This window comes from Bactrocera oleae, chromosome 2, assembly GCF_042242935.1.
Source record: "Bactrocera oleae isolate idBacOlea1 chromosome 2, idBacOlea1, whole genome shotgun sequence".
Lineage (NCBI taxonomy): Eukaryota > Metazoa > Arthropoda > Insecta > Diptera > Tephritidae > Bactrocera > Bactrocera oleae.
Window position 1 is genome coordinate 67,349,617 of NC_091536.1, and position 27,509 is coordinate 67,377,125.

General features: G+C 28.2%; 1 protein-coding gene across 3 annotated transcripts in view; it reads right to left on the minus strand.

Annotated features, from left to right (window-relative positions):
* Ace (Acetylcholine esterase) overlaps positions 1-27,509 on the minus strand; it is a 115,754-nt gene that overhangs the window by 10,565 nt on the left and 77,680 nt on the right. The window contains exons 9-10 of one of the 3 annotated variants that reach the window (XM_036361577.2): positions 10,718-13,165; positions 7,873-10,675 (exon numbers count right to left, since the gene is read on the minus strand). The exons of 1 other annotated variant lie outside the window; for it this stretch is intronic. In XM_036361577.2, coding sequence (XP_036217470.2) covers positions 13,032-13,165 — 134 coding nt within the window. In that variant the 3' untranslated portion in view covers positions 7,873-10,675; positions 10,718-13,031. 3 annotated transcript variants of the gene reach the window in all.

The following is a 27,509-nucleotide window of genomic DNA, read 5'->3' on the forward strand; positions in this document are numbered from 1 at the left end:
GGGATTTTAGTTTAGATTATGTTGAGTTATTTAAATATTCTTTTGCTGCATAACCGTTATATTTGCTTAGCTTATGGAATTCTGTATTGTAATTGCAGTAATTTACAAAGTTATTTTTAGTATTTGCTGTATACTGTATAACGGATTTTTGTTTATGTTTTAAGTTTTTTAAACTGTATGTTTTGAATTTGAAACATTTTGACATTTATTTTCACTGTCCATTTTCACTTAGTTTATACTATAAATTACTGTGTTAATTATTGTATTTTGAAGACTGTATTTCCAAAGTTGTAATATGTGTTTAGTGCTCTTATTGTATTTTGCTCTATTTGTATTATAATAATTTTATTAAACATATTTTTATATAATTTTATTCATATATAATATATGTATAGTGTTTTTTGTTTGTTTTTGCGTAATATTCTTCCTGATTTTCCTTTACAAAGTTTTTGTAAGTAATATCGCTTGCTTTTGCTGAACACTCAAACAGGAAATAAATTCACTTAATTTAGAAAGTAATCATTATTTACGCATTATTTGTCTTAGCATTTAATTATTTACTTTAATTTCTACTTACTTTATTGCTATTACTATTTTTTATTTGTTATTAATATTTTATTTACTATATTATATAACTTTTTTTTTGCAGTTTCGTAAGTCTACTATTTTTGAATTTTATTTTACTTATTTGTCTTTTAGTATTTAAATACTTATTGTGATTTTTCGCTGATTTTCTAATGCACACTTACTTCTGCTTTAATTATATCCTCTCATAGACTGTTTTACTATATGTATAAATATCTTAACATTGTTTTATGTTTTCTTTCTGTTACTTTAATTTTCAGTTTATTGTATGAAGTTCTAAATTATTTTAGAGAACTTTTATAATTTAGCTAGGCAATTATATATATTTTTTTATTAATATTTTAATTTTTTATTTATTGTTGTTGCATTTTTGTTGTGTGTATGTACGTTGTCTAGCTGTAGCAGTTAACTAAAATTACCTATATGCATATTTCTTATATTGCAGCTATATTTTGTTATTAATTGAAAAGTTAATTAAACATTAAAAGAAAACTTTGTTTTGTTTTAGTTCATTTCGCTGTTTAAACACTGCCTAATTTAATACTATTAAAGTCTACTTTAACAATTTTCATTGATTTATTAAAAATATTACAAAAAAAGTGAATATTGTTTTGTTTCTACTTTTTTATTAATGCACACTACATTTTAAAGCGTTTTTAATTCTCTGGCATACTCAAAGAAAGGATTTTTAGTTTTTATACTTCCATGCGGTTTTGGTGAAAATATGTTTACAACAATATACAAACTTATGTTTTTATTAATCAATTATATTTGTTGATTAATTTTATTTTTTAGTATTAAATATGAGTTTTTATTGTATTTTTTATATAACAATTTCTATTTTAAATAATACTTTTTAAATGATTTTCATGAATTTTAGTTTATTTTAAATATAATAAATAATTTTTTAGTTTTACATATGAATTTTTATTGAATGTTTTTATATACAAGTTTTTTACTATTTCAAAGAATACTTTTCAAATGATTTTCGTGAATTTTTTTTTCTTTTAAATTTATTTAAAAAAAATTAAATAGACAATTTTTTTATAGCTATATTTATTTCATTTTATTTTTTATTAATTTATTATTTTTTTTATTTTTTTATTATTGGTTTTGGATTTATTATCTTTTTATATATTCTTTCATTTAGTTGTTTTTATTTAATTAGGGTTAATATAATTTATCTTCACTTAATTATTTTATTTTCTTTTGTTTTTGTAACTTTTTTTTATTTAATATATACTTTTTATTTTATTTCTTTTATTACTTTGTATTTTATTTTATATACTTTCTTTTTAATTATATTAAATTTCATTATACTTAGTTTTATATTTCTTTATATTATTTAAGTATGTTTTATATTAATACTTCTTGTTTAACTTTTTTTATATTATATTTGTTCATTTTGTTTTATTTAACTGTATTTTTTAAATTTTATTTATTAATGTTATATATCATTTATTTTTATTTAGATAATCTACTTTACTTTTTTATTGCAGTTTATTTTATTATAACTTACCTTTTGGTTTTTTTTTTTTAATTTTATTTTACTATTTATTTATTTATTATTTTTTTATTTCTATTTATGTTATTTTATATATATAATCTTTATTTTATATTTCAATTTTTATTTTTTTATTGCTTTGTTTATTTTGATTAAATCAAATTAATTATATGTTTATTTCTTAGTTAAATAATTTTCTATATTAATTTATTTTATTCCTTTGTGTACTTTAATGTGACTTTATTATGTGTTTTTTATATTTAATTTTTTTTTATTCCATTTATTAATTTATATACTCTTTCATACTTTTTAATTTGATTTCAGACTTAATTTTGTTTTATTTTACCTTATTAATTTCTCTTTTCATTTTTTATTCGGCTTGATATTTTTGTTAGTAAAACGTAATTTTTATTTATTAATTACTTTAATTTTAATATATTTCATTTGTTATTTATTTCTATATCTTTTTATCAAATTGATAGAAGCACTAAAATTATAGCTGTAAAAAGTCTCATTCTAGCATCTTAACTTGTTCATCGGTTTAAGCGCCTTAAAGTATATATCATTCGCTTGAAAACAGTATTCGAAATTAATTGGCGCAACTTCTGCGTATATTTTCTTCGTATTTGTTGTCGTATGTAGTTCTTAATTTAGTTATATAATGTCATACAAATTCAATTTCTTTACCGTTACAGAACACATAAATTTCATTTGTTTTGTCATATATGTATATATATTTAAATGTTAAAAATCGTACAGTAATAAGTTCTAATTAAAATATTTAGCAAAATTCTCAACTCAGCTGCGACGCACCAACACATTTACAAAGCAAAACGCCGCTCCTGCCGGTCTAATTTCAACAGTTGGCGCCTTGCGTTCGTGTTGCTGTCATTTGTTTCTTTCTTTTTTTTGTAAATAAAAAAATAGGCCATATAGTGATATGTATTTGATAATTATTTGACACAAAAACCATTTTAAGAATTTAATTTGTGATATTCAATGAACTTGATAACTTTTTAAAGTTGAACTTATAGCATTTTTATTTTTAAATTATTTTATTTCATTTTGCTTTATTTTATTTAAATTCATTTTTTAATTTACTTATTTTTAATGTTATTTACTTTTTTCTGCCCTTTGTACATAAAAACAGTATTTGTCTGATAATTTTTCATTAATTTTTATTGTAATATTATAACTTTTTTTTCTCAGCTACCAACAAAACTTTTCATATCATAAATTCATTAATTTATGCATTTTTATCAACGGGAATTCAAATGCCACTCAGCTTTCATTTTATTGAATTCAAATGCATTTAAATTTTTATTACAATTGCATATTTTATTATAACGACTATATAACATTGTTTTACATTAACCGTTTAACGCCGTTGCATTCATAATTGTGCATGTATGAGCATGCACTTCAGCGTGCTTTTGTATTATTTTTTTTTGTTATTTTTTGTTTTTGTTTCAATGTGTGCGTTCGTGCATTTTTCGTTTGCTTCATTTATTGTATTTGATTGTTTGAGTAACATTGTTTCATCTGTCATCGGCTTTTTTGTGTTTTGTTTACATTGTTTTGTGGTAGTTGTTGTTGTTATTGTTGTGTGCTTTCTTATTGAATTTACCGTATTTAAACACAGTGCAATACAAATGTTGCGACACGTGCGCTTGTGCTTTCAATGCATTTCTGCTCCGCCACTCTCAGCTCTCGTCATTGTGAACTCTCCGACGCTTTCATTGCTCTTACATTTTCGTTTTTTATTCAATTAAACATTTACCTTTTATTATCAGATGTCATAGCTGATATAATTTATGTTATATTTAATAATATGTATGTAAGTATGTCTATTTGTTGCTATCTTTTTTTTTATAATTTTCAATAACAAAGAATTTATTGACGCAACTGTATTTATTTTTTACATTTACTAACGCTAGTAGTTTTTTGCGTGAGTTTGAACAAACGTAAGTACATATATGAAATATACAAATTATTTGTACTTTAACAAATAAAAATTGTTAATCAGTGAAAATTAAATAAATAAATTTATAAAGAGTATAAGTGTATAAATTATATATTTGTATACATATAAACACATATTTTTGTAAAATATCTAGAATGTAATTAGCGATCAAAATTATTTATATTATTTTCGAATTTATTTTCCAAGTGTTTATAATAGCAGAAATTTAAAAAAAATAATAATAAATAATAATAAAAATCTATAAACGCCATCTTATCACTAAGGCTGCAAACCGAATGGAAGTATTTCCGAAATAGATGAGCAAAGTTATCGTGAAAAAAATTCAATTTTATTCAATAACGAAAGTTAAAACAAACTATCATTTATATTCCTAAGAACATTTTTTTATGCTTTAAAAACACATTAAAATTTATATCTCAGAATAATAGTTAGTAATAATTTCTACTAAAGAAACACGCACATAATCATCACCAAGTTAGTATTGCTTCAGCTAAAGACATACTTATATTACATGTCACTAAGACAGATTCTAATGAGTATATGGACAACACTCACTAGACTGGAAAGTCAGTACAAGAAGTTTCTCTTATCTATGATTACTCAACATAACTCACCCATATGTCTTAATCTGCTGTACGTAGTGCCTCTTTCCCTGTAACTTTAGTAGCATTTCGACTCTTTGATGTGAGAGTACTATAATAGCTCCATTTACCATACTCAGCATAGTAATACGATGTAAGTATAAATATGCCTTTCCCATTTGTCTTCGATCTCACTACCCAAAATATTCACCTAAAATTTCCTCGCATGATCTAATAATTTTCACAACTGGCGAGCCGGGTCTACATATATAGTACTAACTTTGAGTTTACACTTCAAAATCTGCCTTTGGTATTGTCACACCAACAAATGCTTGAGATTATCTGAATGTAAAACCTTTTTTCATTACTCTGTTAGCCGGGGTTGCTTTATAGTATATTTTATAACAAACTTACACTTTTAGAAAGTAGAGATTTTAACAACAACTATTACACGCGAGCATTTTTGATTGAAAAGTAAGATTTTTCGATTTTTAGTTGAAGTAAAATTTCTCTTTATATTGGTGTGTTTTGGACAAGTTTACATCAAATTTCCTGAAAGAAATTTTTCTTGTACAAGATAAAAATAAAAAACCCAAAACATTGGATATTTGACTATTCACATAAATTTTGAAGTTTTGTAAAAAAAGATCTTATACAAAAGTTGTAAATCTTTTCATTATCATCGACCGTAAATTTCGGTTTCAACCTACTATGAATTTGTTTCACTATTTATCATTTTCAAAGTTTTTTGCACTGGTCTAAACAGATTGCGGGTCAATAAATTCAAAGCTTTCGTGCAATGTTCAAAATTGTGTAAAGTTATGGTAAATTATATTAATTGAAAAAAAAAATTTAGAAAAAGTAATATTTTAAATATAGAATAATAGGCATCCTGCTGTCATTCATAAATTTGGTTTGAGCCACAAAACCGTATATAAATGGCAACAAGATTAAAACCACACAAATAAATATATATATAGAAAAGTGAAATAGTTAGAAATAGGAATGAAGCTTATGTCATTATATATATGTATATAAAAATATATTTCCAGAATGTACCTTTTTTACAAAAATTACACGAAAACTAATACCTAAATAAATCATAAAAGCTCAACCTTAAACTTTATGTTATACATATCTGATTAGATTATCAACTGAATTTATGTATGTATGTATACAAAGTTGCTTGATAATTCGGCATAACATGGAAACGAAGCAGTATGGAGAAAGAAGCAGTATATTTTCGTTAAACGCATATATACACTATTCACCCATATGTGCGCAAGGAGGCTTTGCGCATGCGCGAGCAGTGATTTGTGTACGTACATACAATCTTACTATACTCTAACGTACTGTTGTTGTTACACATATGAAAAGTTTTGTATACAAATTAAAATTAATAAAAATATATATATTAATACTTTTTATACAAAATAATATAAATTGCATTAGAATACATTTTATATAAAAAGTAAGTGATGTTATGCATTTGTTGCAGCTTTGATTTTTGTGTGGAATTTTATTTTTATTTAAAGTACGTAATATAGCTTTAGTTTAATTATTTATTTGTATAAAAATATAAATATTTATTATTTTTTTAGTTTAGTATTATTTTATAGATAAATATATATACATATTCGTATGGATGTATAATTATAGAATTTTGTTGCACGCAGTTAAGGTGCTGGCAAGCAACCAATTGACAGCATATATATTTCATTTGGCTTTAGATCATATTCACAAAAAAAATTTTTGGAAATCCAGGTATTTAATATAATTAGTTAGGCTTTAGCGTTGCAACCAAAAAAAGTATTTTGCTATAATTTGACTTCGCAGAAGATTTGTTGTAATAGAAATTCAAATAGTTCACCAATTATAATTGAATTAATTTTGCAGAGAAGTATAATTAGTTAAGCTTTAGTGTTGCCAATTAGAAAAAAAAATTATTTTATCTCAAAAACTTTTCCCAGATGTTTTGTTGTAATAAAAATGTAAATAGTGCGCAAAGTATATTCAAATCAATTTTGCAAAGAAATATACATATATAGATTTTTTACAAGGCAGCTGCTTGTTGTTATAAAATAATTTCCAACAAAAAATTTCAAAAAATAAAATCTAACTAGTTCAAAAATAATAATAATTTACGTGGTCATAAACATCGTTTATAAAAAAACAATCTGGCAACCCCAAATTTTTTAATGGAAATTTGCTGAGATTTACCTTTAAAATTTATATTTATATAAATAATGTTAATTTCCTTGGTATTATTATATATTTAATATATAATGCAATATAAAAAAATAATCTGGCAACACCGAAGTTTAGCTTTTAAATTTATATTAATCCCAACAAATTATAATTTCCGCGGTTTAAATATCAAAATAGTTTATGGTGTTGCCACCTTATTATAATTTTCGAAAAATACCATACATTCGTTTTACACATCAGTATATCATATTAAATGGCATTATTGCAGTGGCTAAACATATTTAAATTAACGAAATATACTATTGAAAACAACTTCATAAAATACCTTGAAATAATTATTAAATTAAATAATTAAGATTATGGATAGTTTTCAAATATACTTTTTATAATTATTTTCAAGTAACACTTCTCCGTTTGTCACTATTTTATACCGCTGTCAATTGGTTAAGCTTCCCACTTCATCACTATAATGCCAGCAAAAACTGCGTTACTCGATATTTCATTTACTAACATCATATAAACCGGTTTTGTTATTGTTTAATGTTGAAATTTATAAAAGAAGCTTTTCATTTATATGATTTGAGGTTCTAGGGCATAACCGCTACACGTTTAGTTAGGCAGGGATGCTAATATTTACTAGTTTAGTATACTATATTATTAGTTTTATATAAAAAATTTTATAATCATTATTTATTTTTTGTTTGCTCACGAAATACTTAGTATTCAAATAGAAAAGCATCAGGGTATACTACTACACTGCATATACTCATTGCATATTTAACACACAATTTTTAATTTTTTTTTAATTAATACTTTTTATATTTAGGCTTTTATCGCTTAATTATTTATTATCATTTTTTTTTTTTTTTTTTTTGGAGCTGTGTATTTATTTCTGGTATCTGTGGAATTTATTATGCCGGACTTCAGAAGCCAGTTTTATTTTTTAAATATTTCTTTGTCTTTTTTTATTATTTAATAGTTGTTATTTGTTATTATCACTATTAGTATTATTTAATATTGTTTGTTGTGTTTTTTTGTTTGTTGCTTTCAACCTACTATGTCTGTAGTTTCAAGCGTGCAACCGCTCAGTATTATGTTTTTTAAACTTTAATAATACACACATTTTTTCCGCTACTTTATTGGCTTTATTTAGAAATAATAATATACTTTGTTTTTTAATTTAATAATGTTTTCTTTTTTCAAATTAAAATACATGTTTATTTATACTTTTTATTATATTTCATATTTTATTTATATCTTATGACATCTTTCCATGCTGTTTGCATAACTTATTTTATTTATTTTAAATTTTACATATACAAGTATGTTCACAAAATTACTTTACATTTACTTTTTAATATTTAAAGATATATATATATATATATATATGTATATGTGGTTTTTCTTTATGTTTAATTTTATATTTGTCCCACTTAACCTAATGCGCCATACACACTTAGTAAAGTAAGTATAAATGTGCAACTAGTTACAGTACTAGTCTTAGAACTATATAATATCTGTATTTTCATTACTTTTTTAGCAATCAGAGTGTTCACGTTTCATTTAGAAGTGTTTATAATTGATATGCATTTTATATGTATATTTAATAATGTATATATTTTATAGATAATTATATAATTAATTAACTACTTAATAATTGTTATAATTGAGTACACTACTATTCAACGACATGTATGCATGTAGGCGTGTGTGTGTATGTAACTAAACTACATATATGTATATAGTATATATAGTATACTGCATAACTGTTAATATTTTGCGGTACTTTTACTTATATGCTTTTAATAGTTATATGCTTATGTAACTAACTATTTATGCGTGTGAATGATTTGTATGTGTGTGTATTATTTAATTTTTGGAGATACAGATATACTGTTATTGTTTTAGTAATTCATTGACATTACAAACACTTATTAATGTTCAGTTATTATTAATTTAAACTGTTACATATGTATTGGTGTGTATATAATAACTTTCTATATATTCAGCTTAAGTTTATATATGTGTATTTGTATATATAATTTCAATATTATTTATTTTAGTTTTCGTAAATACATGCTTAGACGATAATCATAGTTTTTTGTTGTGTTTTTAGTAGTTTTTGTTGTTTTCCATCTATAAGAGCCAATTTTATAAAACTGTTGAGTACAAATTCATATTAATAATATCATCTTTTGGTTTAATAATTGTAATAATAGTCGTTATAATAATATACTGATATGTTTTGCGCCATATATATATACCATTTATTGGAATATATATACATATATTATTTATTTTTGTATATATATATGTGTGTATATAAATATTTGTCACACTTTTGCTAGACTGCTTATTCCTTTATATAAAAAGTGTTTGCTTAGCAATTCATTTTACAATTTCGTTTAATTTCATTAATAGAAATAGCTTAGACCTTAATTTTTATAAATTATTACAATTTTGTTTTTAATTTTATAATTATTTTAAAAATTTTTATTAATTATTTTTTTAATTTTATAAATTTTTTATTATCGTTTTTAATAATTATTGGTTTTTTTATTTTAATTAATAATTTATTTATTTTAATTTCCTTAATATTAATTTTTTTCAACACTCTAGCTTAAACATTTGTCTGCCTGTAGCTTGACAGCTGTTTTTAATTCTTGTAACTCGACATAAGTTGATTTCAGTTTTACATGTAAACACATACACACATATACATATATGCTCATGTCTATACATACTTATTTTTTAGCATTTTCTTTGCTCTTTTTTCATAATTTTTACTATATAATATGCAGTTATGTGTGTGTTTGTGCCACTAATTTAGTTTATTGTACAAATTTGCAACTACTGCTCCTAATGCAATTCTCCACTTTATGCTATTAAAATCCAATTAATTTGTCAGCCATAAGAATAGGTTACTAATTTTCATTATTTTATTTTCCTTTTTTCTTATATTCTTCTCTTTCTAATTATTTCTGCTTTGGTTTTTTAGTTTCTACAGCACAGCTGAAGGGAAAGCTATATGGAATAAAGGCTAAAGGCTTATTTGCGCACTAAATACATATATTGTTGTTGTTGTGAAAATTTAGCTCCAAGTAATTTAAGTAAAGCTAGTGTTGTATTGGCAAGCGCAAATTTTTGGATAAATAATTTGCACTTTTATATAAATGTTATAAAATATATGGTAAATTAGTTGTTATTGTTCGTGACAGTTGCTGTGCGTAAAAATAGTGACAAAATGAAACAATCAGCATACAAACTGCTTCATGACAATTCAGTTCAATAATTTGACTAATTTTGTTATGACGTTTTTTGTTAACGTCACTCAAAAATACAATAAGGGGGGGTGTAAGCAATTTGCTGTTCTTTAAAAAAATATCGTTTACAGGTAAACATCATATAACAAGGACTACGCTACAATGCATGCTTTGAATGCTGCGAAAACAATATAATTGCGCAATATTTCGCTGGTTCAATATTTTTGTTGATATACCATAGCTTTACGAAAGATCGATTTGCAAAATCAGAAAAGAGGGAAAGTCATAGAAAAATATATTATAATAATAATAAGAAAAAGAAGAAGCAGATGAGAATGACTAAAAACCCATCTGTCATTTATTTGCTATGAAAAATTTTACCTTTTCAATATAAATGAAGAGAGTTCTATGAAGTATATGCGAGTATCTCTTGTTAGTTTTATTATTTGTAGAAGCAACATTTTATCTTAACATACTTCACACAGCTCTAACTCACGGCAATCCCCACAGCAATCAGCCAGATTTTAGTTTAATAATTCGTATCGTGTTTCTAGGCCGTATTCTAGGCAAATTAGTTTAGTTGTTCTGGAGCCTAGAACAAGAGAACACGCGAAACGCCCTAGTCTTTTCTCTTCTCCATTCTTTTCTTCGAAAAACGATTGCAAAATTTAGAACCTGAATATTTTCCCATTTAATAAAATTATTTGTCACACTTTATCCACCGATGTTTAATGCTGTGTCTAAACAAGTATGCAAGTTTTATGATATTGGCAAAAAACACTCAATCATTCTCTTTTAAAATGTCATATACTACATGTATCCACTCGTCTCTTCAAGCTAGCTCTATCTGATTCACACTCGGTACTAATATTGCATATAATATTAAATTTGTATCAAAAAGTCAATGTTTTGACACTTCAAAGACCGAACTTCTCAAATAAAGAAATTTTCTAAGAACTTTAAACTGTAATTTTATAATAAATATATATTTTTTTTAATTGTTATATTTGAATTTCATATTGAATAACTATCATATTGAGTCCTTGTAAGCAGTGTTTTTTATTAATTAAATTATTTGCTAAAACTAAAAATTTAAAATTTAAAAAGTTTTAAAAATCGCAGTAATTAATTTTTTAAAGTATTTTTAATTATAAAAAACTAAAACTTCCAATCCATGTCATCTGAGGTTTACCTGTACCCACAATATTTTAATAATACCAAATTTATTTATTTTCTTTGGCGACCTCTTATCTCATCGCTTTAGCTCATTTCAGGTATAAAATCGTTAATATTCGGCAAATTTTCGATACGTTTTTCGTCGTCGATAAAAATTTATATATATTTTGTTTTAATTTAACTTCGTATTCGAAATTTAGTTGATTGTAAAAACCTATGCCTGCGGTAGTCCAATTTTGTATAATTTTATTAATTTTTCAATTGTCACAAATACATATGTATGTTTGTATATGCCATTAAAATGTTGGAATGTGCCATTTGGCTTACAAAAAACAATTAACTACTTTGGTTGGGTTCTCCAAGCTAAAGTGTTTCGGCTGCTCGGCAGCTGGCGCAATGGTAAAAAAGTATTTTAATGTGCGTACGTGTGTGTGTGTGCGATTACGTTCGTTTTACAGAAATTCTTGTCCAAATAAAATTTAAAAAAAAAATCAGTAAGTATTCAAGAATAATCTAAAACTTGAAATGAAATATTATTTGATTAATATTAAATTAAATAATCGAAAAAAATCTTATTTTAAAAAAGGTATTAAAAAAAATTAAATAAAAATTTTGTAATTATTACAAACAAACATATTAAAAATATATATATTAAAACACATATAAAAATTAATTAATATATCGGTTAAAAAATTACTTTTTCAAAAAACAATATAAAAAATTATATAAAAAGTGTATCAGCAAAGTAATTAAAACTTAGCAATTATTACAAAAACCTAATAAAACGGAAAAAAATTACTTATCGAAAAAATAAATATAAAAAAATAATAATCAAAAAAATTATTAAAAAATTAATTAAAAATTTATAAAACAGTAATCAAAAATTATAATTAAAAAAAAAAAAACAACACGTGAAAAAGTTTTTATTTGAAACAATTTGTTAAAAAAAAATCAAGAATTAAATAAATTAATTGAAAGTTTAGTAATTATTACAAAAATAAGACACATTTTTTACTAAAGGGAATGATGATTAATTAATTAAAAATTTTGAAATAACAAAAAAAATATTAAAAATATATTTATAAAACAATATTAATTATTTTAAAATTTTTAAAAAGTATTTACGAAAATTATAAAAAATGTTAAATAAATATTGTAATATTTTAAATTGTTTCAAAAACTTTATAAAATATTATTTTTATATTATCTTACTCATTAATTCGCACAAGAGTTTCTGAATAAGCAGCACAAATGCTTTTGCTCGTTGTTATGTATGTATATGGTATATGTTGTATGTGCGTAAGAAATTTGCTCGCACAAATTTTCATTTCACATTAAATGGTTATATGTGCGTTTTTTATCAATTAAACATAATTGACCCCTAACATTGTATAAACGTACATACATATGTACACACACATATACTCGTATATTTATACTACTCTTCCGCCCAACTGCATCTACACTTACATTAACTACACTTCCTACAATGAATGCCCTTTACAAATTTATTGATTTATTTTCAGTATACGTTTCGCTATAAGCCTTTATGTGTGTGTAGGTGTGCGCCTGTGTGCGTGTGTTTGTATCTGGTTTAGTTGGTAATAATAAATTGTTTGTCGTTTTCTTCATGTTTTCATTTATAATACTAAGCTTGTTCTCTTTCTTGTTGTTGTTGTCAATTTTTGCATTTATTGCCTGTCTATAGTTTCTAAAATGGTTTTTGTGTTTTAGAAAAATGCATTTACTGACGGAATGCCTAAGACCAGTGACAGCGCCAACATGAACGCCACGATGCTCCTTTGTTGCAGTAGCAAGTGTTGTTGCAGGGAGGAAGCGGATGATGGTTTGACTTCACATTGCGCTGAAAAAAAGATGGAGAGAGTTGGTGGTTATTTTTGAATGGCGAAAACGACTGGAAACTTATAACTATAGTTCAATGTGGGTAAATGACATGACATATGAACATATATGTATGTATATAGCACTAAATTAGGTATATAAATAATTATTAGATATATAATACTTTTTTTAAATATTGTAAAATTATAAAAAATAAATTAACGGATTTGGGAATTGTTTTTTTTTTAAACATAATAGGTTTTTAAATAAACTCTTTAGTATTAGCTTCTAAATAAGTAACTCTCTCCAATGCTTGCTAATAACCCAATTGTATATACATATACTTAAATAGACCACAACTCGGATGGTTTCAAGTTCTATCTACAAATGTTTGAGTTTTGAAGGCACGAAAAAGCCATTAGACCGACATCTATCGAATAAATTTAGGGAAAGTTTATGTCTTTATATTTGGTCAGCGTTCTTTTCTTATGCGATCTCTGTTCGATGTTATTTTGGAAAGAAATACCGGTACCGGTAGAAACGACTGAAATGTCAACAAAATTGTATCACATACATGTGCCTGTACTTCAAATGCGATCAAATACTTGACATTCTCTATGATATTGTCGATAAGAAAAAACAGGGAACAAACTTATATTTAAGAGATGATTTCTTTACTCATAAACTGCACCAAATTAAACAACAGCTTTAATTATTTGTATTGGAAATTCCACTGGGAAAACATATTTTCTATGATAAAAATCCTAGATTTAGTTTCCTTGTTTAGTTCAATAATTATAGTTATCGCCGCGACTTGCTGAAACGTAAACCATTAGGTAAAGGTTCAAAGTTTCATTGCACAAATAGAGTATAGCTGGGATAAATCGTATTTCCCAGACAAGCAAAGTAAAAATTACAGAAATAAGAGATGGTGAGGCATCATGATTTGAATTGGGAATACACGGCATGATACATGTGAAAAAAGAGAAGAAAATTACGAAAAACAGTATGAAAGGCAACGTTGCTTTAAAAAAGCCTTGTGTGTCACTGCTAGTTTTTAAAGAGTTACCATATAACATAGGCTTCGTTTTTCGGGAGACTATTTTGTAAACATATACTTTTTGAACAAATAAGCCGACATATATCTGGTCTAAAAGATAGATTGAAAGAAATGATCTTCATGTTTTTAATGAAAATTTGTATATATGTATATATGTAATACACTTTTTTAGGTTCTTTTAAAAATAAAATATTTATATATATGCATAAATTGAAAGAGATACTACTTTTGTTGGGTATACATATGTATATTTAAAGCTCAAAATATATTCGATACTTTAGTCTGCTTGCAACCGAGTAAATGCCATCTGTTGAAACACAACAATTTTAATTCCCGTACAAGAAAGATATATGAATGTATACACGAGCATATTTCTTAAACTACTTGGTTTTTCTTAAACATAACTAAGAAAAGTAAATTTTATAAAAATTAAACTGCTTGTCAGAAATAACAAGTTTTTGGTAACTGGAACCATAATCTTTTTTGATCTGATATACAAGTACATATTTTTTGAAGAAATGCTTTGAATCAGCTGTAGTAAACCTGTCAAAAATATCGACAATATTTCAATATTTTAAACACTATGAATATGGTTTTAGTACGGTAATTTTAATCTTAGACTTAAAAAACATAACGATTTTAAAATATAATAAATAGGAATAAGTTATTAATTTTATATATTTTTTCGAGGCATTATTGGTCCTAACATTATTTTTGGTTGTGTATAGAGAATTTATATTTTTATAATGAATATCAAAGAAGCAAATTTGTTTAACACTATTTATTTCATAGAATCACAATCAAACCTAACCTAAGACTGTAAAGTTAGTTTACAATGGTGCCATTCCAAATGAAGAAGCGTAAATAAAAGTATAAAACCATTTGATAAAATATTATATGAGATTTATCATGTAAGGTAATTTTTATAATAAGAGCAGTTAGTGCTAAGGATATATGGGTAAAAATTGACGAGTTCTTTGCACAGTCTTTTTGGCACACGAGTCCAAACTCGGGAAGCTTCAGATCTTTACATTACAATTTTGATTAAAAAAATTAAGGCAAAGCAATATTGATATGTTTGCATTTTAAAAATGTATTAGCCATACAGAGGCCGCTTGAAATATGTAACACAAAATGTTGTATCGTGACAAATTCTAAATACGAGAACAAAAGCGTAAACTCAATAAGGGATTTTACAAAGTTGCCAACAACAACACAACTTGTTTTAACACTTCTAAGCTACGATATTTGTAACACCCAAAAGGCAGACCCGATAAAGTCGATTTAGCTATGTCCGTCAGTCTATTCGTCTCTATAGATGCGAACTAGTCCTTTAGTTTAAGATATCGGTCTGAAATTTTGCATTTCTCATTACAAAGCTGCTCATTTGTTTGTACGGTGAATATCTGATTATTACAGCATAAATAAATATAAGTGCTTGTATGGAACACCAATTCATTTGACGGGATATCTTTAAGAAAGCTGGATTGGATTATTCCCTAAGGCAATAATGAAATATTCGTACAAATTGCTCAGAACTGATCACTATAGCACATAGTTGTCATACAAACTGACCGATCAAAGTTCTTGTTAGGAATCTTTTATATTTGTGAGTATTATAGCTTCGATGCAATCGAAGTTAACATTTTTTCTTATTTTGTACTGTAAACAACAAAATCCTAAATACAATTGCAAATAACGAACAAAGAAGCGAGAAAAGAATTTAATAACGTGTATATATGTATGTACATATGTATGCAAATAACATTTTGCGATAAAGCAAGTAATAACAAATGAAAATATGTGCGATTATTGTTGTGATTGATGCAGTTGTTTGAAATTTTAAAATTTTTTGGGCTTTTCACTTAGCATTCGCTACTTACCTATTAATGCGCCGGCAAGAAAAGCCAACAACGAAGCGAAAGCCATTTTTTATTTCTTTTTACAACTACTTTATAGCCTCGTTGCGTGTTTATATAATATTATTTGATTATTACTTTTATTTGAAATGTATTATTTAAAAATGTTTTTTTTTTCGAATTGGAAACGCTCAAATTTTGCATTTATTTTATTCATGTAATATTCATTATACAACAATCAACACTTTTGAATTTAATTGTATCAAATTTTGCAAAAGGCACAAAATATCTTACGTATATACATACAAATAAACGTAGGAACACAGTACATAAGCTCAAACATACATACATATGTAAACCGGTACGCACTTGTTGTACGAAAAATGTATACAAAAATCGAAATTTTGTTGTAAAAGCTATGTGAACTCAAATTAAACAGTCACACGAAAAACGAAACAAAAACACTAAAAGTAACAACAATAAAGATAGCAGTAAAAGCATATTGTACAAACACATCTACAAACAAATGTGTCAGCAATAATTTTTAAGCGCGCGAGTTGAGTGCAAATGCAATAGGCACATATACACACATATACATAGATTTGACAATTGCAAATGTCAAACAGGCCGACACATTAATATTTGAAAAGACAAGCTACTTGCACTGTGACAAGAGTGGCAAATTATAATTTTTTAATTCGGACACGAGTTACTTATTCATATAGTATACATAAGTATATACATACTTGTATATAATATAAATGTATAAGCATAAAGTAACTGAAGTTTTTGCGCAAAAAATAGGATTACGAGTTCAATACGCAGAACTAGCATTGTTTAGCATAAGGCTAGGCACATAGTGAAATGGTGAGCTAAACAACGAAACACGCAAATAGGCTTGAACGAATACCTAACTTACTGTATTTCTATTTCAAATTTGCAAACATGTTTATTTTGTAACATTTTTAAGGTTTATGAATTGGTGAGAAGTTCACCGATCCACTTAGCAAAAACTTAAGTTAAAATGTAAAAGCTCACCTGTACGAAGATTTATTTTAAATTTACTATGATATTCTGTATGAATTTACCAACAAATTTTGATTTAAATGCTAACTATAAACAATAAACATTTAACTGGTCGAGGATTTTCCAAAAATCAATTATTACCTTAGAATTCTTTTGAGAGTTCTAAACATTATATAATATACTACCACAAAAGCGCTATTTGTGGAAGGCTTAATTTTGATAACTTCCTTGGTGCTTAATCTGTATAGGAAGTATGTTAAAAAAGTAATGGAAATAATTTGTTTACAATAATCTTGTTGCATTAAAAATAGTCCCCATTCGACACGATGCAATTCCAATCTTCGAAGCATTTCTCAAACTCGATTTTTGGGATAGTCTTTAGCTCGTTCAACGATGCGCTTATAATGTATTTTTATATATATTTTTTTTTAAATAGGAAAAAGACCCATGGCGCAAATGAAGGCAGGGGCATCGTTACTATATTGTTTTAGACCAAGAATATACGAACAAATTCTTTGGTCCATTTGCTGGTACAGACAAATTAAGCAATGAATATAGCTGGAAATTCGTTTAGTAGTTCATGCGCATGTATATCAACAAAATAAATTTTTTGAAACTATTATAATCTGTGCAACATATTGCGAGAGTATAAAAATACTCAAATAACATAAGTATATACTATTTAATGAAGCCTGAAAAAAGTTCCGTTCCTTTTTCCTTCCTTGGATGTCAAAAATATTTTCAGATCAATCTTTAATTGCCCGCAAAACCCAAACAAAGTTGTAAATATGTCAAAAGGGCAATAAAATTAAATACATAAATACATATTCCATTCATATCAAATAAGGCAGTAATAAAGCATATAATGATTTTACTATACTATACAGTGTATGATCATCAAATTGATTTATTTCCCCAAAGTCAAGTAAATTTCCTTCAAGGCGAAAGTATAATTCTGGTTTAATTCCATTCATACGATTATGTTTACTGAATATTTATTGTTTAATTTCGGTAATCTGAATTTGAAGCCGAAACGGTATTTTAAATTTTTTGTAGTGTTGCCTTTAAATTGTACAAAATGACATCTTTCTTCTCGCTTATTCTATTCTCTCATTCTTATAAATATATACTGATCATTGTAGACCGAATTAGTCGTTAGCCGTGTAAATAGTGAACGAAAATAATAAATGAGCAAAAAAAAACGTCAAGTATTTTTACTTAATTTTGCTGCTATCGAGAACTTTGGATTTGACAACCTCCTGTCTACTTCCACACTGACCAAGCTGCCTCAAGTGTGACCGTAATGTTTAATACCAAGGTGCACAATTTATTTGCCATAGATATATAAGGTCTAGTAAAACTTAATCTATAAATAGTCTTAATAAACTTCATTCTCATGATATCTAAAAAAAATTTCTTATCCCTGATCTCTCATTTTTGCTCTCCATCAACTAATACAGCTTAGACCTAGAAATATCTTTTCCAATAAATTACAAAGCCATTTAAATATTAACGACTGTTTTATTTTATACATTTAATCCCCTCATATATATTTCTCTGACAGTGGAATGGTATGATATATGGTGCCGTAGCGTGTCATGTGCTTAAAAAAACAAACGATAAAAAACGACGTTGCCAATTTTGTAAATTAATAAAGACTCTCTATACCCTTTTTTGTGCGCCGCACACTCATCGACAAAGAGCTGTGCCAGACACTTTGTCGTCGCTGCTTGCGGTCATACAGCTGATGCTTGTGCCAACCGAGCAGCCAGTAACAAGCAGTCGCCTTGGGCACCTTTCTTAATGACACAAACCAGTTAGCCGGTCGACTCTCTAACTGGCAACCCGATTTTTACACCGGCAACGAAAGAGCGCCGAGCGAAAGCTGAGGCGTGTGTGTTGTCACGCAGTTCTGCACCCCACTAGCCCTACGGCATAATACAAACCTGTTGTCTCGAGTTTTGTCGGTCCCTCTTCAGGACGGACGGTCTACGGTCGGTTGTTCTGTTGGTCTATTTGTCCGGCCGCATATTATGCGGGGCGCGGAACACCATTTAACGTGCCTTAATTAGTAAGTTTTAAAAGCAGCGTTTGACACACGTGTTCCCAATGTCGTGCCGTCCCTACCTCGGCTGCATCGCTCTTGCCCACTCTTTTTGACTATATTAGCATTTCCTACTTTTTTTTTAGCTTTTTCGTAGAAATTATCTTTCACTGGCGTATTCATGCTTAATTTTAGTAACTTTTATTAAAACAAACGTCGTTTGTTTTTGCCACTTTTTTGGCTATTTATTCATGCAGGTGGTTGTCTAGTGTCTTTTTTCGCCCCCTTCGGGTTCAACGGTTATTCATTCGTCGAAATTATATAAAATTTAAATTAGCAAAAAATCATATTGCCAATATTTGTTGCCATTTGACTTTTGTTGTATGTTATATTTCACTTTCTTTGTTGTTGCTGTCGTTGGTTTTGTTGGCACTGGCACCACATTAACTGCACACGACAGCTAATGCCAAAACAGCTAACCGCACTTATTGAATAAATTGCCGAGCTGATAGCAAAAAAAAACAACAAACAACAAATAAGCAAGCAAGCAAAGTCGATTTGTATCCAGCGGCGGCAACAGATTTATCTATATACTACATTTTTTGTCACTCTTGTATCCATTATACGGCGGCTGAGCGCTCGCATGCACAGGTGTAAGCATTTCTAGATATCTAGGTTTGTTCACGGGCAAGTTGCCTGCGGCAGAATGGCTAATGTTTCTTTGATATTCATAATTTGATCATTTTATTGTTTGTTTAGCAGTTTTGTTCTTATTTTTGTTTTACATTCGTTTAAATTGAGCAGGCACACAGATACATATGTACAAAGCTGCTAACGGTGGTGACTGCAGACAATCTACGCGCAGCAGCAGCACGAGTATAATGAAAAGCAATTGCTATTCAGGTAAACAGAATGGTGAGTGGGCAATCAAAGCGGTGAATTAATAGACAGACAGACAGTCGACTGTTACGCGTCAACTGGACATCAATATTTAATTGGCTACATTGCATAGCATCGGGGGACATACTGGAAAAAATATAGCACAAATTTGATATTTACATGTTATATATTTTCGACAGACCCGAATTCGTTTGGTTTCAATTCGTCCACAAATTTTCATTGCGAAAACTGAAGTTTGAGATCTACATAGGTACAAATTTATATTGGATTTACCCTAAATTGAGAACTTTATAGTAAACTATATCATATTCCCTTAAAACGTCTTATTATTGTGTCCCAGCTTTTACCTTTACTTCTACAATTTCCTTCGAGTAATTTTCAGTGACTCGATAGAAGGAAGCACTGATGCTACTTTTTCACTTCTTACATATCCTTGCAGAAGGCGTAAATGCATTTCGTAGGGCGTGGTGCCGTATCACGACATTGCCTTTGACAATAATCTGTGCCAAATTACGTAATACAAGTTTGTCAAATAAACATTTTTTTACAAGAACTTTATTGTGATCGGTCAGTTTGTATGACAGATATATGTCATAGTGGTCGGATATCGGTGGTTCGGACAAAAGAGCAAATTACAGAACAAAACGGAGAAAAAACAGAGTATAAATATACTTCGTTAAGGAGAATCAGAGAGAGCGAGAAAGAGAAATGTTAACCGTAAAATGAAAGGAAAGTTCAAAGGCGGAAAGAGAAATATAAGGTCTTTAGAAGCCCTTACCGACCGTTAAGAATTCTCGTAAGAATAAGAAATTTAATTGGTATTTGGCGAAAACATATTTCTTATCAAGCCTTGCCTTGCATTTTCGGTGTTTTTCGTCATCTGGAAAAAATGGCTGTCTTCGATTTACCATTTCTCTGTTTGCTTCTGTTCTCTTGTCAAAAAAATCGCATGCAAAAGCAAAATAAACAATATATACCAGAATTCTAAATTTTTTAAATATATTAATTTTTTAATTACCGTTTGGTATTCTGCTCATGGCCTTCCTATGTAATTATATTCCACTCTTGAAAAATCTAGGAAATCTAAGATTTGTGTTCCCAAACTCAATTGCTCATTAAAATGTGTATACACACTCAAACACCAAAAAACAATATTAATAATTATTTATCAGCACATTTAAATTACATAAAGGAATTATTACTACTTTTATTTTTATATTTTGTAACTAAAGCATTTTTTTAACGCTTACGGCTGCAATCGATAATTATCACTATCATTTATAATGTCAATGCTATTGGTGATCATTCATCATTTTTACAAATAAAATTAATTAATTCACTATTGTGTTTTGCGGCAAGCGTTAATGGAGAAGTTTCTATCGGAGAGTTTTTTCGTAGAAAATTTAGTCATTTACACATTTGGATTATTTAGTTTAAAAAAATATTATGCATAGCCACTCATCTCGTACTTCTTTTCGAATTGAATATAATTTTTTCTCCAACAAATAGTTTTTCACATTTCAACAAAATCTGCTTTCAGCTCAAAGCATTTATTCAATATTTTTGAAATACTGGTTTATCTCACAGACCTCTTCTATTAGTGTGGTAAAATCCGAGGTCATTTAAAAGTGTCCCGCTGAAGCACTCAGCTATGATTAAGGGTATAAAATAGTTGCTTTTAAGCTGGATTTAATCAACAGTTCTATTATATTGCTTATTTTTTGATACTTGATATATTGTGAAGCGTCGCGGAATAGCCTAGATGACTTCTCGAGAACTCATTCAAACTACAACAAAACGTTCCTAGAACTCATTTTTGAAGTGAATTGATACATAAAAGTATTTTTAATTTTCGAGCTCATTTAAACGATTTATTTCAATAAATATCTTGTTTCATAAGTGTATTCAGACGAGGATTTTTTCATAGCAACAAAAAGCTGTAAAAGGTGGAACCATATTATTTAGACTTGATCCCAAAAAAACCTAGTAATAACTGGTTCTGGTCGATATAACGCTTAAAAGTTTCCGAAAGAAAACTAAAAAGTCTAAGGCATCATTTACGTGGCTTATCGTCTCCAAATATTTTATACTCAAGTATGTTACATTAGAAATATATTTAATTTTTCTTTCCCTGAACAGGATATATTGAATTTGCCACGAAGTTTGTAACAGATAAAAGAAAACTTCGAAGACTCTATAAAATATATATACTATATATAAATGATCAGCGATGAGCTGAATCGATTTAGCCATGACCGTCTGTCCGTCTATCCATCTATATATCTATATATACGCCAAATAGTACCTCAGTTCTGCAGCTATCGATCCGAAATTCTTTCTTACCAAAAATCTTATCAAACCGCTGAAAACAAATAGCTGACATACATACTGACCGATCAAAATCAAGTTCTTATATTGAAAACTTTTTTATTTGGCAAGATATTTTCACGAAATTTAACAGATTAGTATTATAAGGCAACCCTACAATCTCCGAACATATTACTCAGATCGGACTACTATAGCATATATCTGCCATTCACATCATAGGAAATTAATCTTTAAAAAGTTTAACTGTTTAAGATGATTGTTTCTATAAGTTTATAAGGTTACTCGCTGGTTATTCGAAATTTCGAAATTCGCTGATAAGAAACGCATAGTTCAATTTAATATAATCAAAGCCTGTTGTTGCTATCGATGAATACTTCGTAAACAATACGTTGTACCAAGTGGTGGTGGTGAATGTTTTCAAATATTGTTTCCGAAAAACTCGAAAATCAAACTATACCGGTTCTCTATTCACTTGATCCTGGAAAACCATTGACTACATATATACTCAAAATTTAAATCCCATCATTTACGTGCAGGAGACATGCCATATAAATTTACCAACCATATTTGACGAAGAAACTATAAATTAATAGACCCCTTATCGAACATGATTGAACAAATAATTTCACGATACTTATGAATTTATTACATAATTTTTACGCACATGAATGCCGCAATCGCAGACAAAACTGTGGACCATAACTACGTATGTACCATATATATGCATGTCCACAAACACTTGAACCAAGAAAATATGGCTTCGAGATAATATGGTAAACTGCACAAACAGTAGCTGAAAGCGTGAATCCTACTCAAAAAGCGATTACTGAATTTCAATAATGCTGCCAAATAAATTGGAGAGATTTAGAGCATCATAAATTTGGGTTTGCATAATTACAAAAACAAAAGGAGGAAAAAATTAAAAAAAAACGCCTGCATATGCATGATTGGAATTTAATAATATTGTTCCACTTTCAAGCGGATTAGCGAAATGCGAAATGGAATAGCAACTGGTCGCTAATACAGTGGAGACTAAAAAACATTGATATGATGATAAATTCGAACCAAAAAACCAACTATAACCAAAACTTGTATATGAAATGTGAGCTAATACAAAAATTCGAAATTCTATATTTTCTGCATTTATCGATTAACGTAGCTAATTTTAGCTTATCGTTTAGCGGTAAAATGTACAAATTTATGCAAAAGTGTGTCAGATTTTAGTTTTTAGATAAAGTTAATTTTTTCTTTTTGTTCAGTTTTGTGTACAGCGCCATTTGCGATTTCTTAACCCATTGGCTTATGGAAGCATTTTCGCCTGCTTATCTGCGCCAATATCGTTTAAAACGGTTAAATTAATTATACAGCACATGTGCCTGCAGTATTGTTATATTATTATTTTGAATATTTTGAAGAAATCGAAAAAATCAGCCATATCAAAAAAGTCAATGCACGAGAGCGCATCAAAGACGCGACGCATAAATTTCGACTAAGATTAACGAGAGAAATTTTAAAAATCATTCAAACAATATAATTGCATATACTATATACATATATACAAGTATGTTGTATATCGATTATTCATAGTAGTTAATGCGAGAAAGTCCAAGTTATGCTCATTTCGAAAGTGACGCAACGTCTGCCTTTGTGACAAAGACATATTAGTGACCCTAAAATAAATCCATAAAAGATATGTGAATCAAAATCTATATATAATATATGCATATGAGCTTATTACAATGGTGATAGATTACTTCTTCTGTCACGAGAACCGCCGAAAAGGCGAATGTAATCCACGATCGACAAGTAAACGCTTTCTGATTAAGCTTGGCAGAACCATAAAATATATGACACCAATAAAGAACTACATGCGATTGTGTGTTTATACATATGTGTGTCTAATCTGTCAAGTAGTTGTTTTTACGCTTGTATTGTTTTCGTTTTTGTTTCGCTTAGCAATAAATATTGTCCCAGCAGGCGACCACGATACAGCGCCCAACTGTCTGCGCGATCGCGATTAGATTAAGCACTGTTTTAGCACCAGCATTAATACTAACACATCTATATAGGTATTCATAACACACCCATACTTGGACGATTTGGATACTTATTTGAAATCACTTTTCGTTATCATTTGTTAGAATAGCGCAAAAAAAAAGTAAATATAAACCCTATTCTGAGAATATTATTAACCACCTCGGCTTTGACAGTACTTAATTTATTTTTGACACAGCGAACTCTGAGCAAAACATGTATGTATGTTCGAAAATTTTAGAACTCGAGACAAGAAAAAAGTGTTTCTTAGTGCAGTTCTATTATACATTACTATACTCTACATGATTGTAAAAATTGGTGTAAAGTCGTACCAAAGTTTATACTACTTGTATATAATTACTTATTTGAATTGACCATATATATTTTTTTGCTCTACAAAATACCGTTTTGTTCTCAAATAGTCTTTCTTGAAGCATTAAGTTCAACATTTTGAGAGCCTAAGCCATCCACAAAATGTCAGATCCTGCAGTGTACAATTTTTTAAACAATTTTTGGATAAAATATATATACTAGCTTTGTCAGCTTGAAGCACTGAGACGAACAGTTTCAAAGTCTAAGCTCTCTAAATAATAACACATCGCATAGTCCTTCCACATTTCAGAGATCATTACTAAATTCGTCCAACGTATCTACCTCCTTTTTCAATAAAAATACCGAAGAAATTAAGGGGAAAACGGTGAATTCATGTATGTTATAGATGATTACCTTAATCAGAACTAGAGCATGGTCGCATCTGATCCATTGTCAGAAGCAGCATTTTTGTTTCTATAAATGGGATTGACTTTAAAAGCTAGACAAAAGCAAAATTTTCGAAGATATTTTAAACTACTTCCAAACTAAATTTGATAACATAAATACCCAATATGGAATCATTTGGAACTAGTTCACTGGAAGAGGTACAGTCTTTCAACATTTAATTGGAAAGTTCTTTATATAAATTTTTTACAGTTAACATTCGATCTTGATATTTTTATGACATTAATATATACCTTAGGTCGAAGTATCTATAAGTAAAGTTACGATGTTACTCTTCATATCGAGGATTATATAATATATGTATATGTATATATAGATATTTGTAGACCTAAACTGTATCGACTTGGCCTTGCGAAGTCCGCAATCTATAAAAAAATAGGTGGTCAAAATTTCTTGAGAAGTCGTTTGTAAAAAGGCACAGATCTATCGTTCTCGTAACAGATTTGAATGGAAACGAAAGAGCGATGCTGGGTCATATTATTTAAAACGTATATTTCTGGGATAAGCCTTAAATTTTCAAATAAATAAGGGTCCAATCAATTCGAAGTTGACACATTGATATAAAGAAAATTACTCACAGAGTTTCTTTGAAAATATTCTAGAATACAGACATTGCATTTAATTTGTATATTCGCAGATATTTAAAAAAATATTCGTATATCCATACAAAAATTACCTCAAACGAAAACGAAAATACGAATATTGAACCTCTTAAAAAGAAACGGAATAAATTTTAATAGGAAGAGATACGTTGACTGTTAAATTTATGCAAATTTCCTTCCATTTTATTATATAGCTGGATTTCATTTATTTCGCCGACTGTTGGATCACTTTCCTACTCCAATACATTAGATAATCATTAACAATTCTGATCATAAAAGTAGTTATAAGAGGTTGTAAAAGTGGATGCGCGCACGGCAGGTGGTGCGGATCTTAAGCGCTGTTGGCGAGTTGTTTCGCGCAGAATACCATTTCGATATTTTTTTCTCTATTTTGAACGTTTTGTCCTTTTGTTTACAGCTGCGCTAGTTTCTTATAAGGCAAAATATTATATGAGCAGATATGAAGGTAGAATTATATTGCCTTCGGCCTTTACGTAAAAGGTTAGTGCCTCAAAGCAGTTTTAATTTCGCATACGCATGTTTATAAATATTTAACGCAATAAAATATTGCCTAATTTCTTGCATTTGTCTTTGAATGTTTCAATAATTAATTCGCCGTGCTTTATGCTAATACCGTCTTTTATATCATCTTGATGTAAGTATTTATGTACATATATGGATATATTTTTTATGCCATACATGGCGTGATGAAATGAGGCCTATTTCGTATGCTTTTTAGGCTTTTCGGCATATCTTTGGAAACAAATATAATTGATGAAAGTTGGCGTGCTTAGATTTCAGCGCCAAACTGGCTGAGACAAGACAGAGATATCATAGAAAAGCATTTATCGATACAAGCTCTTCAGCACGTAGACCTATTGTCCTAAAGAACAGCTGCTTCCATAAATATTGTACAATAGGGCTTTAAAAAAAATGTATATTTGCTGACAACAACAAAAATTAAATTTCTGCTATGTTGACAGATTATTTTCCTTTCATTAATTCCATGTGTAAGCACTCAGTAGCTCCGTTTTCTGATTAAAGGTATATATCAACTAGCAGTCATTTTTCTGCTTAAAATTATCTCAAATCTAAAAACAAAAAAATGTGTTGGCCTCAAGGGCCATCCCTGCAACTTCCCGCTAATTTCATACGTTAACGTTCAAATTTCGCTTTTTTCACTGCTTTTGTTTTATGTTTATTGGGAGTTTAATATAACATTATTTCCCAAATTTCTCAAAGACTAATCAATTTTGGTGATTTCTTTCGTTAACGATGTCTCGTTTTTAAATTTTTTGTTTTCGATATCTCGCATGTAAATCAACCGACCCGGTTTGCGGCAAACGATGTGTTTCTTCAAGGCTTAGAACTGATTAGTTTTTGGTGTCGATCGGTCAAGTCGTTTGGAAGAAATTCGAAAACGATTTTTCTACTGGTCTGATTGGGTCCAACCTTACACGAAATTCAAGTGCAATGAAACCCTTTGGAATGCCGTCTAGTTTATTCAAATCGGTTGAGCCGTTTAAAAGTTATAAGAGGTTCACATGCATCCACACAAACACACATACATCCACACACACACATACATCCACACATACATACAGACATACGGACATCATCGTAGAAATGTTCGGGGAAGCTTCCTCGACCCTCAGAACGTCGAGATCTGTTGAGAACTCGATTTTTGCAAGATGGGGTGAAACCAATATCTTCCCGATTTTTAGAAAATTTTCAAT